Source organism: Phallusia mammillata, chromosome 4, assembly GCF_965637545.1.
Source record: "Phallusia mammillata chromosome 4, kaPhaMamm4.hap1.1, whole genome shotgun sequence".
Lineage (NCBI taxonomy): Eukaryota > Metazoa > Chordata > Ascidiacea > Phlebobranchia > Ascidiidae > Phallusia > Phallusia mammillata.
In genome coordinates this window covers 22,850,166-22,866,889 of record NC_137255.1, presented here as the reverse complement: position 1 = coordinate 22,866,889, position 16,724 = coordinate 22,850,166, and the positions used below count along the sequence as shown (strand labels likewise).

Below are 16,724 nucleotides of genomic sequence, written 5' to 3'. Positions count from 1 at the left end.
AGGTGTAATTCGACCTGGCTTCATGCGCTACGTTTTGGTAGACACCGTTTCCAACTTGAAAACCAGATTTTAAAGGCTTAGTCATTAACAATTGATACGACAACCTATTGATATACATAGGTGCTAAAACTTAAATAGAGGAAGGGCGAGTTTTTTGAAAGAAACCAATAAATCCTTTTTTTGTCTTGTTTTCTGAACATCTCATTAATGAAAAAGGTTTATTTCTGCGGAAAAATTACCCTTCCACACCGTTTGGTACCTATGCCTACGTATGCACTTTTTGTAGTAACAGGTCCGCTATTTTACCCTCGTATCTACCTTGCGGTGACCCTAAAGATTGATGACTGGAATCTTCCACTTGTGGAGGTTGATCCTTGCTTGGCCTGTAAATACAATAGAATGTTAGTTTCAGTTCAGTATTTCAACAAAGGTACTTGCTAATATTTAGATATCCATTGCGAGTTAACTTAATTTATATAAGGTTAAATGACTAAGTGGGTTTCGCTTTCTCTTTTTGGACGAATGACTTACAACAAACGACCGTTAACTTTCGAGGAAGTTAAAATCACGATGGTACTTTTGATAACAATTTGTCATATCATTGACAAAAGCTACAATGCGAATTCGCCTTGAGCCAAATCAATTCAAAACAAACCTATGTCTTCGACGTATAAACATGACCACCAGCCCAACAATGACAAGTACCAGAAGCAAAAGCCCGATCACCAGACCAGCAATCATTCCAATACTCGTTGCAGGATTGGACGTGTTGTCTCCCGGAAAACAGTTTGGGGGCGGATTACCCGGGGTTGTTACTGTTAGATTGGATATGACGTTTGCGTTGATTGAACCAGTGACAACTACTATAATCTGGAATATAAAATATGGTTGATTCATTATTTGCAGTCAACTACAGCATTGTGCAAATTTCAGCCTTTTTTTAAAATATGCTTACCAGAATATCATACAATGTAGTGTGATTAAGACCTTCTATTAAAAGTGATTGAACCGAGTACGGAACGGAGATTGTTTGATTGAAACTCTGGACTTGAATCTCAACCTGTATGTATTCGCATGTAAATGAAACATTAGTTGATTTCATTATTTGGTGGATTTAACGCAAATAATAAACACCAAAACTTGTATTTCGACCTGTGCTGTTAAATTGTTGTTGATGATCAATTGATCAAGTCCAGTCCAATTGACCAGCACAGTTGATGCGTTGCATGGAAATTTTGTCACAGAAGGTTTAACTAAAAGTGATTCCTGACGTTATAGCAAATCATAAAGAAAATTTGGTCACAAATTTGTCGAGTAGCTTTCCCATAAGACAAGAAAATCAGAAACATTGAAGAGCATTTAAAAAACATATGTATTTTTTAATCCGTTTTGAAACGATGTGATTACTCACATCGTACTTGGCAAGCGTAGTAAGCCGGTTTCTTACTGCAGTTCATGCTTGACTGCACCCATCCGATCCCATAATGCAACGCTCCTTGTTGGCAAGTTGTAATCTTAGAAACGGGAACGTTTGCCGGAGATCCGTCGCTCCAATACCAACCATTCAATGACGTGTTGTAGCGAGCTCCAATAAAAACTTTGATATCTAAAAATTATTTGTGTTTTTGCATCCAAACCGACGGTTTGTATTTTTGTGGATTTATTCAAACACTCACTTGGTGCCAGAAATGATCCTATGTACACCGAGAAGTTTCCGAACGTTTCATTCACACTGCGCAACTTGTCCGAATTTATGGCGTCACTTTTGTAGTTGTATATTTTCTTTTGTAGTTTTTGAGTTTTGGAAAACAATGAAAATCTTACTTCCCGTCCTGAAAGTTATAAGGCACGGTTTTGCCGCTATTTCCTATAAATTCTTTCATTAACTAGCTGTGTGGCACAAACCATTCCAATTTCCTTTTTCGTCATTGAATCTACAGCTTGTTCCAATGGTTACACCCCACTTGTCTTTACCCTGGTTTACCCAACCCGGGGCATTGCAGAAGTAAATTTCCACCATCGTGTTTTCATATTTGCTGAAAAAACATAAAGCTTTAAAAGAAAAATCACAAGTAAACAAATTTTGTTACTATCTTGTTTTCACCTTTTATACAAATCGAAATACCACAAATGTCCAAGAGATTTTGTACTTTTCCAAAAATCCATTTCAGCCGAATGTTTTGAGTATTTGCATCGTTCGTATTTTTTAGATTGATCATAAAAAATATAAACCCGCTGCAAATCTGAAACAAAGTTTTGTTTAAACATTTCAAAAAATATATACTGGCTTCAAATCTAAAAAAAAATATGCTGAGTGCATTCAACATCTAATTTATAACACTATCAAGTTTAGAACGGTTTCTTTTCCACAACACAAACCTGTTGTGTATTTGTCTGTCATGAGTTGAGTGAGAGTTGTGTTGATCTGTGGGTCATCAGTCATTGCAAGATTTCCACCCAGCAAAGAACATTTCTCCTGTGCAGTGTTTGCATCCACAAGATCGTCAGATAATATCAACACACTGTCCTTCACTGCATCCATGGTCTTGTTAAAACCTGGAAAACAACTTGTTGTTAAGTGCAAATATTTCGCCAAATAAGTTGTTAAACGCAATTAATTGCCAAAAACAGCAAAGTTAAATACCCCTAATAACAAATATTAACAGTTTTGTTGATAGTTGACTCACCTGGGTTTAAAACCAAGCAATCAGATATTAACTTTTTTGATAGTAAACGTGACACACTTACGTTTAATTTGTGCGGTTATTACATGAACCATCATGGAAATAACCACAACCTTGCTGATACAAGCCACAATCATCACGTCTGGTTTGTCACAATGAACAAATATATGGTCACTTTCTATTTGTCATTACAATTCGCTTCCGATTTAAAGAAAGTGTTTGTTGCTTTGTTTGTTGTAAGACAAGCTGCGTTTCAAACACTACAATTATAACATAAACATCGTGCAGTTGGGCTGTGGGTATTTCGGCCTGTAACTCCTGACAAACTAGTGTACCGAAATCTGGCTATACTAACATACACGGCCTACATATTGTCACGAGCTGCACTGTTAAGACCACATCAGCTTTCGTTTTAAATTAAACAGTATGGTAACTATATTATACTTGTACTGCTCGCGATACTGCTTTGCTTCTGGACCACGATTATTTCACAATTAAACTGGGCCTTATCTGTGCTAAAGCTTTGTAACTAATATTAGTTTATTCACAGCAGTCTAGCTTAAATGTACAACACTCTATTTGATAAATGTACCTTACAATGTGCTGTACAAAATAACATACACCAACCGTCTTTTTACGCGACGCTTGTTTGCACATTTTTTATCAATCTTTTACGTGACTCAAGTTTATGTAAACAGGTGTAACTGATGGGGCCTCTCATATCACTGATGATGACATAAGCATTTAGTATTTTTCGCCTGTTTGGGTCGTTATTTTCATCATTGGGTATACAACACATGTACACTTCCTCATGCTTCAAGATGTTAACCTTACATCAGGTATGACTACACACTGCACATCTGCCCAACCGACGGTACTGACTCATAACACATTGTTGATTAGCTTCAATGGAATTTTCTGTATGTTGTAGAAATTAACACAATGGTTAAAAGAAAGAGCGCTGTGTCGCAAAGCATGACTGAACGTTGTCTGCCTGTATATCTCATCATCTATTTGTTTATTTAATTCCTTTAACCTACAGGAGCGGTTAACGTAAAGAAAACACCAAGCATGGAAGAGGGCCTTTAAAGTAATCAATCCCGTCTACCACGTATTTCCGTGAGGTAAACGTAGGTAGTTAATCTGACGTACTGTGATTTGTCTTGGAGCGTCGTTATTGCGAGCACACGTAAGCGCTATGGGAAAATTCCTAGTCAGAAATACATGCGCTACCCGATGAATAAAGTCCACCTGGCAAAATCCAATTGTACATAACTTTTTACAACACTAAATGTGCCTTTTTAAAGGGAATTTTGCTTCCTTTCAATAGAATATCGGTTGCTATTTGCGTAGTCAGGCTTGCTACCTATAGATGAATAGAACTTATACAGCATTGTATCAGTTTCGGTTGTAATAACAAAGCCTGTACCTTGGACTAGGTCGTAGCCTAACACGGAAGTAAAACACAAAAGTTGAAGTTATTTGTTTAAAATGCTGTTTCTGATTTTGGCCTGACAAAATCTTCGAACCAAATATTTAAAGCTACGTTTAAGCCCCCACTTAAGACTTTGTGTTTCAATACTTACAAGGGAAAATATTCTTCTATCGGTTTCTCACAGCATTTTCAGGCAAGTGTGACACGTCCCTTGTTCTGGTTGTGTTTGGTTTGTTTTTCGATTTTCCGAATTTAATGTGGTAAATCACTAGCAATAGAAGTAAGTGTTTGTGGCATTTGCATTCAATTTGATTTGATTTGAAACGGAATTTGAAGGACAAGAAATTAATTTCTGTACAAAACCATCTTCAATTTGGGGCGGGAACTTGGCCGAATGGCCTGGCGCGCCTGACCCATATACACCTGATCGGGATTCGTCAGCATATGGGATGATTTAAACGGTGGTTTTTAATCTTTTTGGTGCAGTTTCCCACTAAAGAAAATAATTAAATTCGAATTTCCTAGCGTCATTTTCATAGATTCATCAACTTAGATTATCGAGCCTAACTAACAGCACTAATTCATAAAACTTGGTTGAGTAAATATTTTCAATGCAGTTTCTGATAGATTGTCAAACTTCACCACTTTGCCTTTCCCCTGCTTTGGAGCGGGATCGTAGTGGACCCGAACTACAAGCCCGAAACAAAGCCTGATCCCTAATTAAATGGTTTGACGCCAGAAATTCAACGTATGACACCTGAATAAAATCAGGACACTTGAATCAGACTTCAACCCTATAAGCGCGGCCTATATGTTTAACAGAAAAAGCTTGACACAACTCATAACTCTGCTTTTAACTCATTTGGAAACAAACAATGCGAAGGGTATTTTTTGGCAAAGGGTGATGGCAAGTATTTGCAGTTAACACAACTGGACTCAAATCACCCTCTGACGCCACCTACTGTCCTTGCAACTTACAAATACGAGTGTTCAAGTTCTTCAAATCGCAAACATGTATTGCACATCACGCATGCGATTTGCTCTCCTGTGTTTGTGAATCCCAACAATACATGCTCACAAAAATCAACATCTTAAATTAGACAATACCACTTTAAACTCTTAAAACAATTAATAGTGTAATTGAGCATAAGTGTAGTATACGTAGTTGAGATGACAATGCATATACGATTTACTTCGGTTTGTAAATATTTTTTACCTTTTATCTTTATGCAATAAATTTGACCGGACATCGTGATTTTTTGACCCACTTCCTGATATATCCTGACAAGTTTTCTTTTCAACAGCAAAACTTTTGAATGTTTGTTAAAAAAGATCAAAAATCTTTTTTAAAAATAATATATGGTCATAAAGGAGCAGTTTTAATTTTGGATTGGCCGTAGCAACTATTAGGCTATACCGATCTGATTTATATGTTTGTAAACCATATCGTGTGCGCATATACTGTGAATAGATGAAAATCTTTTCGATTCCTTGTACACTAAAAATAATGATAATATATGGGAAATGGGCTTTATTTCCATTCTGGCCAAAATACCTGCAAGTACCATACATTATGAAACATACAAGAAATCTTAGTTTATTTACAATTTTATGTATTTGTGTATACATTAGTGCACAAGCATAAATCTAAAAATTCAAAAAAACTAAAACAGCGATAAAACATAAATGTAAAGAGGATAACGCTTTATTCCACAGCAGTTCAATATCAAAAAACTGTCCGAAACAAAAAGCTCGCTTTTGTACAGTTTGAAAAGGACAGAAAATAAAAATAAAAACGCACGACACACGCTAATGCAAACATACAAGAGAGATCTACACAAGTATTTCGTTTCAAGTTAAAAAAAAGCTAATAAGTTTGTGACAAAGCAAATTACTTGTATAAAAATTAACATTGAAATCGTTATGTTTAAAATACATCTAATTGCTGGTAACATATTTCTAGTAGATTGAACTTCAGTTGATTAAAGTTCATTTGTAGTTTGAATAAGTGTCGAAATCGGACAAATATTGCATGATGACCGAGTAGCAGTATTTGTAGAGTTCCTGTACACACATGAACATTACATAAAGGTGCAGTGTTTGTAGTATACCAACCATACGCAAAAACGTTACCTTGTTGTCGACCATATTCGGTGTCATATCTCTCAGGTCTTTCACAGTTCGAAATACATCCACCCGCTTTTGTGCCTTCAAACGTTCGAGAATGTTCACCAGAGCGATGAAGGTCCCAGTTCTTGTTGACCCGTTACTGGAAACATGTCGGGAACATTTTATCTTGTTATCTGATTGATGAGTTTTAGCAACTCTTATTTGCTTTGAGAGGCTGATGTCACTTTTAAACATTGACATAACAACAAGTAATTTTATGAAATAAAAGGTTGTTGTATTGAATCTTCATGTTTTGCCAAAAAAATGTAAACAAATTTTACCTGCATGTTACCAACACATATTGGCAATTCCGTCTGGTCTTTAGCCGTTGCATTTCCTCAATAATTTTAATAAAATCCCTTTCTTTCGGTGGCCGTTCCACGTCATTCCATCCCTTGACTTGCAACAGCATCAATTGAAAATCAGCCTGAAAACAATTAAATCAAATTTTGATTATGCAACGCTTTAAAACCGGTCTTAAATAGCAAAAAATACGAGATTTGAATAAATAGCTATGTTGTTCTATTTGTTTTAGGACGTTTTCATTATTTACTGCAAAATGGTTTACACATACTAGACCACAATCAAACCTTAATTGTAGGTAGTCATGTGTTTAAAGTTTTCAACTTACAAAGGCCTTAGTTGCAGACCAGACGTCAACAGTTATAAGATTGTGCACGTTAGTTTCATTCATATCGCATACAGAAGCCGAAATGTCTTCAATTTGGAAAGCTGCATTTACTGGAATCTTAATACAATTTCATGTTTTAATAAAGGATGCGGCAACGTAAAGTAACTCACTGTTTCAAATAAGACAAACTTACTTCTATGCCATTCTCCAAATCAACGACAACCAAAGCTTTCTTCTCTACAATCATCTTCCAGAAATTATCCTTTTCTCCTGCTGCAGGATTTCGCGCAGCGATAAAACATTCCGAAGATCCTTGTTCCTGTATTTAAAACTAAATTAAACTAGACCAGACAAATAAGGTCACAAACAATGTCTCTTCACAAAGGTCAAAGTGCAAGTAAATGTTTGTCAAACCACAAAAACATACTTGATTCGACTTTAAACTAATTAGAAGACAATAATGCTACATACGCATAAGTTTAGATGTGATGGCATATTTGCTGTTTATATTATCACCTGAATATATGAAGCATCCAACTGCTGCATCAGCTCAAGTTTGTCGCTCCAAACTTTCACTGCCGTGTTGTTGTCTAAAAACAATTAAGAGTGTGAAATGTATGTACAATATTCTCAGATATTTAGTTACATGTTCTTAGCTGTGGGTGATTTTCCAGCCATTCCTCACCAAATCTCCAAGATGACAACGTGTTGAATTCTTGCTCTTGCATTTCGTTACTGTAAAACAAAAGCTTTGATGTCGTGGGAATAAAATTTAAAAGGCAGTTTATTGTAAATAGCACAACATAGTGACAACTTTAACAAAAATGTCGTTCAACCGGTGTAATGTTAAACAAAAATACTAGTTGTTTCTATCCATAACTTGTATTTTCGCTGACGTTTCGCCCACCAGATCGGTAGGGCTTCATCAGAGCATTGAATGACGAATGCAAGCAACAAGCGAAAAGCGCAAGAACAGCGTGATACCATGAAAAATAATTATATTACAACAAAGGCCATCCGAAAAGAGTAGCGTCCGTTGTAAAACGATGAAGCGGCACTAATGTCCGAAATTTGATGGTTTGGTTGGGCGTCTTGGGTGGATTCCTTTTCAAACCGTTGGTACATCGAGCTGTCCCCTAGGAGCGATTGAGCCTAAGTTCGTAATGTAGTCTATCCAAATCTGATGTGGCCATATTCTTTTTTGATGGTACCGAAATTTTGGACATTAGTGCCTTCATCGTTTTGCAACGGACGCTACTCTTTTCGGATAGCCTTTGTTATAATATAATTATTTTACATGGTATCACGCTGTTCTTGCGCCTTTCGCTTGTTGCTTGCATTCGTCATTCATTGCTCTGATGAAGCCCTACCGATCTGGTGGGCGAAACGTCAGCGAAAATACAAGTTATGGATAGAAACAACTAGTATTTTTGTTTAACATTACACCGGTTGAACGACATTTTTGTTAAATATGCAACCTGGTGGACGAAAACGCCTGTACAGCATAGTGACAACTTTCAAATACGTTCAAGTTTACAAAGCTCTTCTGGCAAATGTATCTATGCACTGCACTGTACTAGTAGCATTCGGTTTTATTTACCCTGATGAAGACGACCTGAATAGGACGTCGAAACGTCGGAACAAAAATACGTTTGCCAGAAGAGCTCTATAAAATTGATACTATGCCTGGCAGCAATAGCTTTTTTATTCTAATATTTCCGTTGTAAAAAAAGCGTTTGAAACGAAATTCTGTTACTCCCACAAACCCGATTGTAGTGTTTGTGTACGATTAGTTTATCTAATGCTAGATTGTTTACATCGCAAAGCAAAAAGATTTGTATAATGGCGAACAAAATATGTGATTTGACAAAACAAAATACAATTGCTCACATTTCACTTAAAGTCATCGATTGTAGTTCCGAAGCATCTTTATCTGTTTCCTTTAAATTTTCACGCTCGGTAAGAAGTTTGTAGACGTACATGTATTGTTTCTGTAGAAATGCAAATTAAGTAATACAAATATGATTTCAATTCGTTGCTTGTCCTAATTACATGTGCTCCTTTTTAGAAGCATTTTTTTGAATTTTATGCTAAATTCCTTCTGTCTTTTGTTTTTACGTTGTCAGATCAACATTTGTAACTGGTTTACCAAGTTTTGAATCATGTCTGTTCGGTTTTCTCTCATTCTTAACACAGTTAGTGGCACATCAACTGTTCCTTTGTCGTCAAGTTCATGAAACAAAGTGTCCATCGCCATGTAAGTACCTGTGCGTCCCACTCCAGCACTGAATTTAAATGTGTAATTGATTGATCGAAATAACACAGGGTTTGTCAAGTCTTTACCTGCAGTGCACAATAATTGGAGCATTTGTGTTTTGCAAATCATCGACCATGTTACGCAGGTGGATCATGTTGGATGTAGTTACTGGAATTCCATGATCGGGCCAAGTTGTAAACTGCAACTGTGTTATGGTTCGTTGCTCCTGAGGATAAAAAATATGTGATCATAATTTCCTTCATGAAATTTTGCATGACAAAACCCTAATGATAGTCAAGGTACTTAGAAAAGTAGGTTTGTTTTTTGTTAATGCTACAAAAACTCAAGAAAATATTGTGTAATTTTCTACCTGTTATTGTTGTTGTCCAATCTCATGCCAGTTTTATTTTGCATGAAAACTTTATACGATACCGTTTGAGTATGACAAATATCTGTTAGACATTCACGTTTTTAAATAAGTTTACACATACCTTGGTTGAAGACAAAACGATCTGTCGTTGAACGATGCCACCGATGGTTACTTCATGTTGTGTTCGAACTTCCAAATTCGACATCTTAATTTCGGATTCATTGTCAGGCCAATACTGTTCACACTTTGACTGCATGTAAAACACGTTGAAAAAGGGATAACTGTTTGTTTCTGAGTTGGAATACATTCAAACCCGACATTTTTAACACGAAATCAATGCCGATAATTACCTTTCCGTTTTCCACCAAGCCAGTTAGCATTACGATGATGTTGGAGTTTTCCTGCCAAACCATCAACCAGAAATCGTTGATTGTCTCCTTCTTCGGACCCTGAGTGGCGATGAACTTCCTCTCGTTATCGTAACCCGGTATATAAGCGGCGTTGATGTAATCGTTTCCACCGCTTCCTTGCAAAACCACTCGAGCATGATCGTCTATTGAACAAACACAAGTTAAATCGACAAAATAACCTTTTCCCCCGCAATTTTGATGAATGGGAAAAATCAGCCAATTTCACAAACTCATTGATGTAACTACTTTGCATTTCGTGTTTCGCTACTTACAGGGGAAAATATTCTTGTAGCGGTTTCTCACAGCATTTTGCGGCAACTGTGACACGCCATTTGTTCGCTGGTTATTTATGATTTGTGCTTCAATCCCCTGGAAATAAAAAAAGAATGGAATAAAAGGTATTAGGTTACTTTAGTTTATTTAACTTAACTTTGCATGTATATTTTCGCCATTGTTTTAACTCTAACCTCAAACTCGTTGGCAAACAGAATTCCTGACTCAACATTTTTCTTGTACACTTCAAACAAGTTGGTGACTTTACAGTTTCTAGATGCACCAGCAGAAGGAGATAGGTTTTCGTATGTCACGTTTCCTGTTTAAACCGTAAAGTGTGTATAACGAATAGTAGTGTATATCGCTATGTATATATGTGCTAATTTAATGTACACAATTCCAAAAACAAGCCAGTTAATGATTGCAAACTTTACCTGTGTGAGATGCAGCGGTAAAATTGTTTACTTGTGGATATTGATCTTTTCTCATTCTATAAAAGCAATTAAACATTACGTATTGGTTCTTTAATTGTTTTCCCTCCCTATTTGTATTTCAATTGCCTGAATTGTCGTATCAGATTTTTAGTAAATTGCCTAGAAGCGTGAATCACTGCTATTATTAATGCTATGATTTGTCTTATATTAATATGACTCAACACGAATTCAATTTATAGCTTTTATCTGTGTTGATTGAGAGGGAGGAATAAACTGAGTGTTTGTCCGATAACTTTTCGCTTAAAATCCCTTTCAAAAAACTTTCTTTTTAGTGTGAAATCACGATGGCACTTTCAGTTTATTCCTCCCTCTCAATCAACATGGATAAAAGCTACAAAGTGAATTTGCGTTGACTCATATCAATATGAGACAAACCACAGCATCGATTAATGCTGCAACGTAAACTTTTAACACGCCAAGAGAATCATACACAAACCTTTGTCTTCGACGTATAAACAGAATCACAAGCGCACCAATAACAAGTACCAGAAGCAACAGCCCGATCACCAGACCAACAATCATTCCATGAGTCATTGGAGGCTTGGCCGTGTTATCTCGTAAACAACTTGGTGAGGGTTTATCCGGAGTTGCTACTGTTACATTGGATGTGATGTTTGTGTTTATGGAGCCAGTAACAATCACTGTGATCTATAATATCAAAATAAGAGTGTTTGGGCGCACCAAATTATAAGAACTGTGCTTACCAGGATTTCATACGAAGTAGAGTGAATGATATCTAGGATTGCGATGGAATTATCATAATACGGGACTAAGATGGTTTGGTTCAAACTCTGGCCCTGAATCTCAACCTGCATTTTGATATTGGCAAAGAGAAGTTTAACGTGGTTTTGTTTGACAACAACAAAACAACTTTTATCTTCACCTGTGCAATAAGATTGTTATTGCTGATGAATTGATCAAGTCCAGTCCAACTGATAAGCACAGTTGAAGCGTTGCATGGAAATGTCTCAGCAGTCATGTTTACTGCAATGTAAGTAAGAAAACTCTACTGTTTGTGGTTTACAATATGGGCGGGTTGTCAAAAATTTTACTCGTTTCTTGGAAACTATATTCACTATAAAGTGATAAACATTAGGTTTATTTTTACACAACTTAAAGTGCAAGATTGAGCCACATAACGTTTAATTTTACCTTTAGGGTAACAGCTTTGAGGAGGATTACCCGGAGTTGTTACTGTCAGATTGGATGTGATGTTTGTGTTGATTGAACCGGTGACAATCACTGTGATCTGCGATGTATCAAAAAATATGTTTTGTGTCCTGGTTGTTTTGATGTATTGCTATGAAAAAAGAAGTTTATTACCTGAATTTCATACAAAGTAGAGTGAATGAGATCTTCTATTGTCGCTTTGTCAGAATACGGAACAGAGATTGTTTGGTGTGAACCATGGACTTGAACCACAACCTGCATGTGTTTGGGATTCAAAAACAATTCAACAAAACACAAACTTTGTTTTAAACCAGTGCAATAAGATTGTTGTTGATGATGAACTGATCAAGTCCAGTCCAACTGACAAGCACAGTTGAAGCGTTGCATGGAAATGTCTCTGCAGTGGTGTTTACTAAAAATAGTCATAGATAAGTTATAAAACATCAAGATTATCAAAATTATAAACACGATCGCTTACCTGGAGGATAGCAACTCGATGGGGGATTTCCAAAAGTTGTTACTAGTTTGGATGTCGAGACGTTGGCGTTTATGCATCCCATAAGCATTGCAGTGATCTGTGAATTTTAAATTTGTTTGAATTTTTTATTTGTCAGGGCTTCCAGTACAAACAGTTAAGTTCTGATAAAGCAAATTGTTATTGCATTCAGTGATTATTTTTGCACTACTTATAGTGATGCTATAAGCATATCATTAGTTTAGTCACATGTTGAAAATGAGACAATCATTTGGAGGCCAATATAATCCAACAAAGCTTTAATGCAACTTAATAAGAGTTTTGGTAAGCCGTAGTATTTTATTTGTGATCGGTCCAAACTTGACGCTTTAAGCACTACTTACAGTGATCTTATATTCTGTTTCAAAACTTAGGTTTTCAATAATTGCGTTTTGATCTGCATACGGTGTTACAGTCCTCTTGTTTATTCCCACAACATAAATTTCAACCTGAATACAGCATTTGTGAAAAGACGTAACACCCACATGTCAAACAAACTTTATAACAATACCTTTGCTTCGAGATTGTTATTCGTGATGAATGGGTTAATTCCAGTCCAACTGACAAACACAGTTGATGCGTTGCATTTGGATTTCTCCACAAGAGCTTTGACTAAAAGTGGGTCAAAAGTTTAAATGGAAGTGACTGCAGATGAATCACTAAACGTTGTAATATTTTGCAAGAAACGTCACGACAAAGTCATGCACTGTATCATTGAAACACAAATCATCAAATTGCAAAAAAAAATTAGGACCTAATCTGTAATTTGCACACAATTATATTTTTTGGATATAGTTAAGTACAAAAACGAATCAAAAATTTAAACAAATATTTATGAATTTTTATCTATCGTTTACCTGGTCTAAATAATTTTGTTTTATAATTGCTTACTTTTAGATTGGCAAGCGTAGTAAGCCGGCTCCCCACTGCATTTCATACTTGACTGCTCCCATCCGATCCCATAATGCAACGCTCCCTGCTGGCAAGTTGTAACGTTGGGAACAGGAAAGTTTGCCGGAGATCCGTCGCTCCAATACCAACCATTTAAGGACGTGTTATAACGAGATCCAATCAGAATTTTAATGTCTAGACAAAATTTGCGAATGTTATTCAAAAATATAAATTACAAGGTCGAAACCCTTTGTCTTTGTATTTTTTCAAACCAAACACTTACTTCGTGCCAGAAAAGATCCTTCATATTTTGTAAAAGTTTTATACGTCTCATTGACACTTCGTAACTTGCTTGAAATTGGCTGTGTATATCTTGCATAGGTAAATATTTCTTTTTGGCGCCCCAGGGTGTTAATTTCGGAGAATAAGGAATACCGGGATTGCCATCCTGAAAACAGTGCAGATTTGGTTGCAGGTCAACCTTATGTAAAAAGGTTTATGTGTGACTACAATAATGAAGATGAAGGTAAGAACGTATTGGTTAAAACGGGATAAATAGCAAGATAGTAACACAATAGTATTATTCTAGGAAAACTACACGGTTGAAATAAAACAGTCTAAACAGCATTTTTCCGTTATTGAATACTTTTGGATTGGTTGTTGTTGGAGACTTTTCAGACCGTAGTGTGTTTGTTTCCTTGCGTAATGTTTTTTTTTGTAAATTTGGGCATCAATATGAACAGTTTTTATAAAATTTTGGCATTTTTGTGTAAAATTTTAGTGCCCTTATTTTGTTTCGGAACGTTAGCAATTACTAAGCTGAGAGAAACGCCTACCTTGGACCCCACAGTTCCTTCCAATGGTCACATTCCACCTCTCCGAGTCAGCGCTGATTTCATAATAGCAGAAGTAAATTTCTTGGCTATGAATTCCAGGATTGCTGTTGGACAATAGTTTGTAGAACTAATTTTTATCAATTGGTTGCTACAGAACACAGTATGTGTGTTGGACTATATACCATATCTACAATATCATTATTTTGCATTCATGAAACCTGTTGTGTATTTGTCTGTCATGAGTTGAGTGAGAGTTGTGTTGATCTGTGGGTCATCAGTCAGTGCAAGATTTCCACCCAGCAAAGAACATTTCTCCTGTGCAGTGTTTGCATCCGCAAGATCGTCAGATAATATCAACAAACTGTCCTTCACTGCTTGCATCGTTGTGGTACAACCTGAAAGTACAAGCGTATGGGTTATCTAGAGATGGTTGTGTTTGTCTTTGTTTTTCTTTCTTGATTTTGTTGTAGCCTGAAATATGTTCAATAGTGTTCAATTCAATAGTGTTCAATTCAAATCACTTGCACCTTTATTTTTCGGAAGTAATCGTTTGTTCCATACCTTAGCTTTAAATGTCACATCTTTAGCATTTAATTTAATTACACAAAACCTGAGCAAAATTTGCAACATGCACAAGAGCAACACTTTTCAATAATCGATCAGTAATTTTGCTCCATCGCCTTTTGTTTTACCAATTGTACGTACATTGTTGCACGTTGTTGTTGGACCTACTTACTATTACCTTGTCCCGTCGAATACTGAATCAAAACCAAAACCAAAATATAGCTCAGATAATTTCCCTTCATTGCTGTGTCTGTTTCTGTATCTACGAAACACAGTACACAAACGAGGTTTACATAAGCCGTTTCATTTTAATTATGCGTTTTGATAAACTCAATCATATTACGGACACGACTCTCTATACATCCTGGCCTAACTTTACAACAGACTCACGAAACAGCCATTACGATTGCCTGCTCTGCATTTGTGACTAACGAAGACTTGTTGCTTTACCTCTGACTAATTATCTTTAATTCAGTTTCTTGTACATAATAGAAATGATTCACTGCATCGACCGCATCAAGATACCACTGACTGTAATTTGAACTCGTTACGAGGATTAGCTCTGGAGTAGTTCTACAGAGCAACGATTGAGTAAGCGTCATATTTCCTCATGCATACATCACAGTACGCACTATTGCACAATGTTCAAACTGAATCATTAGGTTTGTTGTAACATGACCTAGACTAGAAAACTTTGCAGTAGCCTCTGTAATTCGAATATTACCAATCAGTAGCGACTTACTTACCATACCTTACGGAATTCCTTTTGCATGGAAATATACAAAACGTAACCTTTGTCGTTTAATTACCGCTTAATGATGTAAGATGTCTGGTTTGTTAAGTGTGGTACCTGCAACAGAAAATATTCAATACTAGTGAGATTAACACGCCACGCAGTAAACTTATCTTACTCTAAATTCACCGTTCCGGTTTTTATACAACTTAAGAAAGCTGAATCAACGGCATAGCACCGAAAAAACGCACATGCGGTTTGTGGACTTGTGTCTTCCAAGCTTTTAAGTTTATGCGCAATGCAATGAATTGTCACTGAAGTGTTGAAGTTAAATCCTTATTGCGTCACACACACTCTATGGTGCCCTTAGTGTTGCTGTATCTTGAAATGCGAGTTTTAAACGTGTCAGTTTCGATCCGGTTGACATTGGTGTCTTGTGAAGGTCACACGTGATTTTTCTAACGGTAAGCGAAACTTGAGCTTTAATTTTTTCAATGAGTCTTTTTGAAGTCATTAGAGTATAAAGTTGTTGTTTCGTTGCATTCAAAAAATCATTTTGCTTCTGCTTGTTGTTACCATTTGCTAAAGGATGCACTTTGTTTCAAAAAGCACCTTTGTAACAAAAACATTGAACAGTTATGCAGTGAGATGTTCAGCCTGTTTCTCCTGACAGACTAGTTTGCCGAAATCTGGCTATAAAATGGTCACCAGCTGCGTTATTGCGACCTTATCTCCCTGCAGCTTTCAACTGCAAACAATTGAAATCTCTGAGTTGTCTGCCTCGTGGTACTGCTTTTTTCTGAGAGTTATTTTAAAAGCAAACTGGGCCTTTTTTATGCTTTAGCTTTGTAACTCCATTCTGCTTGTTTGCAACAGTCTAGATATGATTTGATGAATGTTTACCAGACAATGTGTTGTGTGAAGGAATATATCTAGAAATTTAAATGATTTGGCTTCGGTTTATTATGCCTCAAAACGTCCGTCTCAGCGTCTATTTGCTTTGGATAAAATCCGATAACATGTAAGATGCGTTTAAAGCAGTGGTTCCTAAACTGTGGGCCATGGCCAAGTACTAGTCCACCAAGACATTTTCAATGGGCCACAGAGCCATTTGAACAGATTCTACTGTTTTGTTATACTGTAGATATTATGCGCTTTGTTTTGAAAACGTAATTTTTGCAAAGAATTCCGTATCTTGTAGCCAAATTTCAGGAGCATGTATCTCATTAAAATAATATGCTAGAAACCATTTCGCCTGTTTTTGAGTTATTTTTTATTTTGTCCCCAAATTTG

General features: G+C 36.3%; 1 protein-coding gene across 1 annotated transcript; it reads right to left on the bottom strand.

Annotated features, from left to right (window-relative positions):
* Nucleotides 1-6,108: 6,108 nt before the first annotated feature.
* Nucleotides 6,109-10,099, bottom strand: LOC145224922 (receptor-type tyrosine-protein phosphatase epsilon-like). Its single transcript, XM_080091551.1, has 12 exons — nucleotides 9,897-10,099; nucleotides 9,668-9,796; nucleotides 9,263-9,402; nucleotides 9,069-9,204; nucleotides 8,810-8,910; nucleotides 7,566-7,654; nucleotides 7,436-7,509; nucleotides 7,113-7,238; nucleotides 6,920-7,036; nucleotides 6,570-6,715; nucleotides 6,253-6,388; nucleotides 6,109-6,183 (listed from the first exon to the last, which is right to left on the bottom strand). The coding sequence occupies exons 1-12, from the start codon at nucleotides 9,957-9,959 to the stop codon at nucleotides 6,109-6,111; spliced, it is 1,332 nt and encodes a 443-aa protein (XP_079947677.1). The 5' UTR covers nucleotides 9,960-10,099.
* Nucleotides 10,100-16,724: the final 6,625 nt, after the last annotated feature.

What these genes read in the sequence shown, in the direction of transcription:
- LOC145224922 (XM_080091551.1), bottom strand. Translation starts at nt 9,959, where the DNA reads ATGGTTTGGCAGGAAAACTCCAACATCATCGTAATGCTAACTGGCTTG. An exon ending in TCGTTTTGTCTTCAACCAAG is followed by an intron (nt 9,403 to 9,667) that starts GTATGTGTAAAC and finishes TTTTATCCTCAG; the next exon opens with GAGCAACGAACCATAACACA. An exon ending in CCAATTATTGTGCACTGCAG is followed by an intron (nt 9,205 to 9,262) that starts GTAAAGACTTGA and finishes ATTTAAATTCAG; the next exon opens with TGCTGGAGTGGGACGCACAG.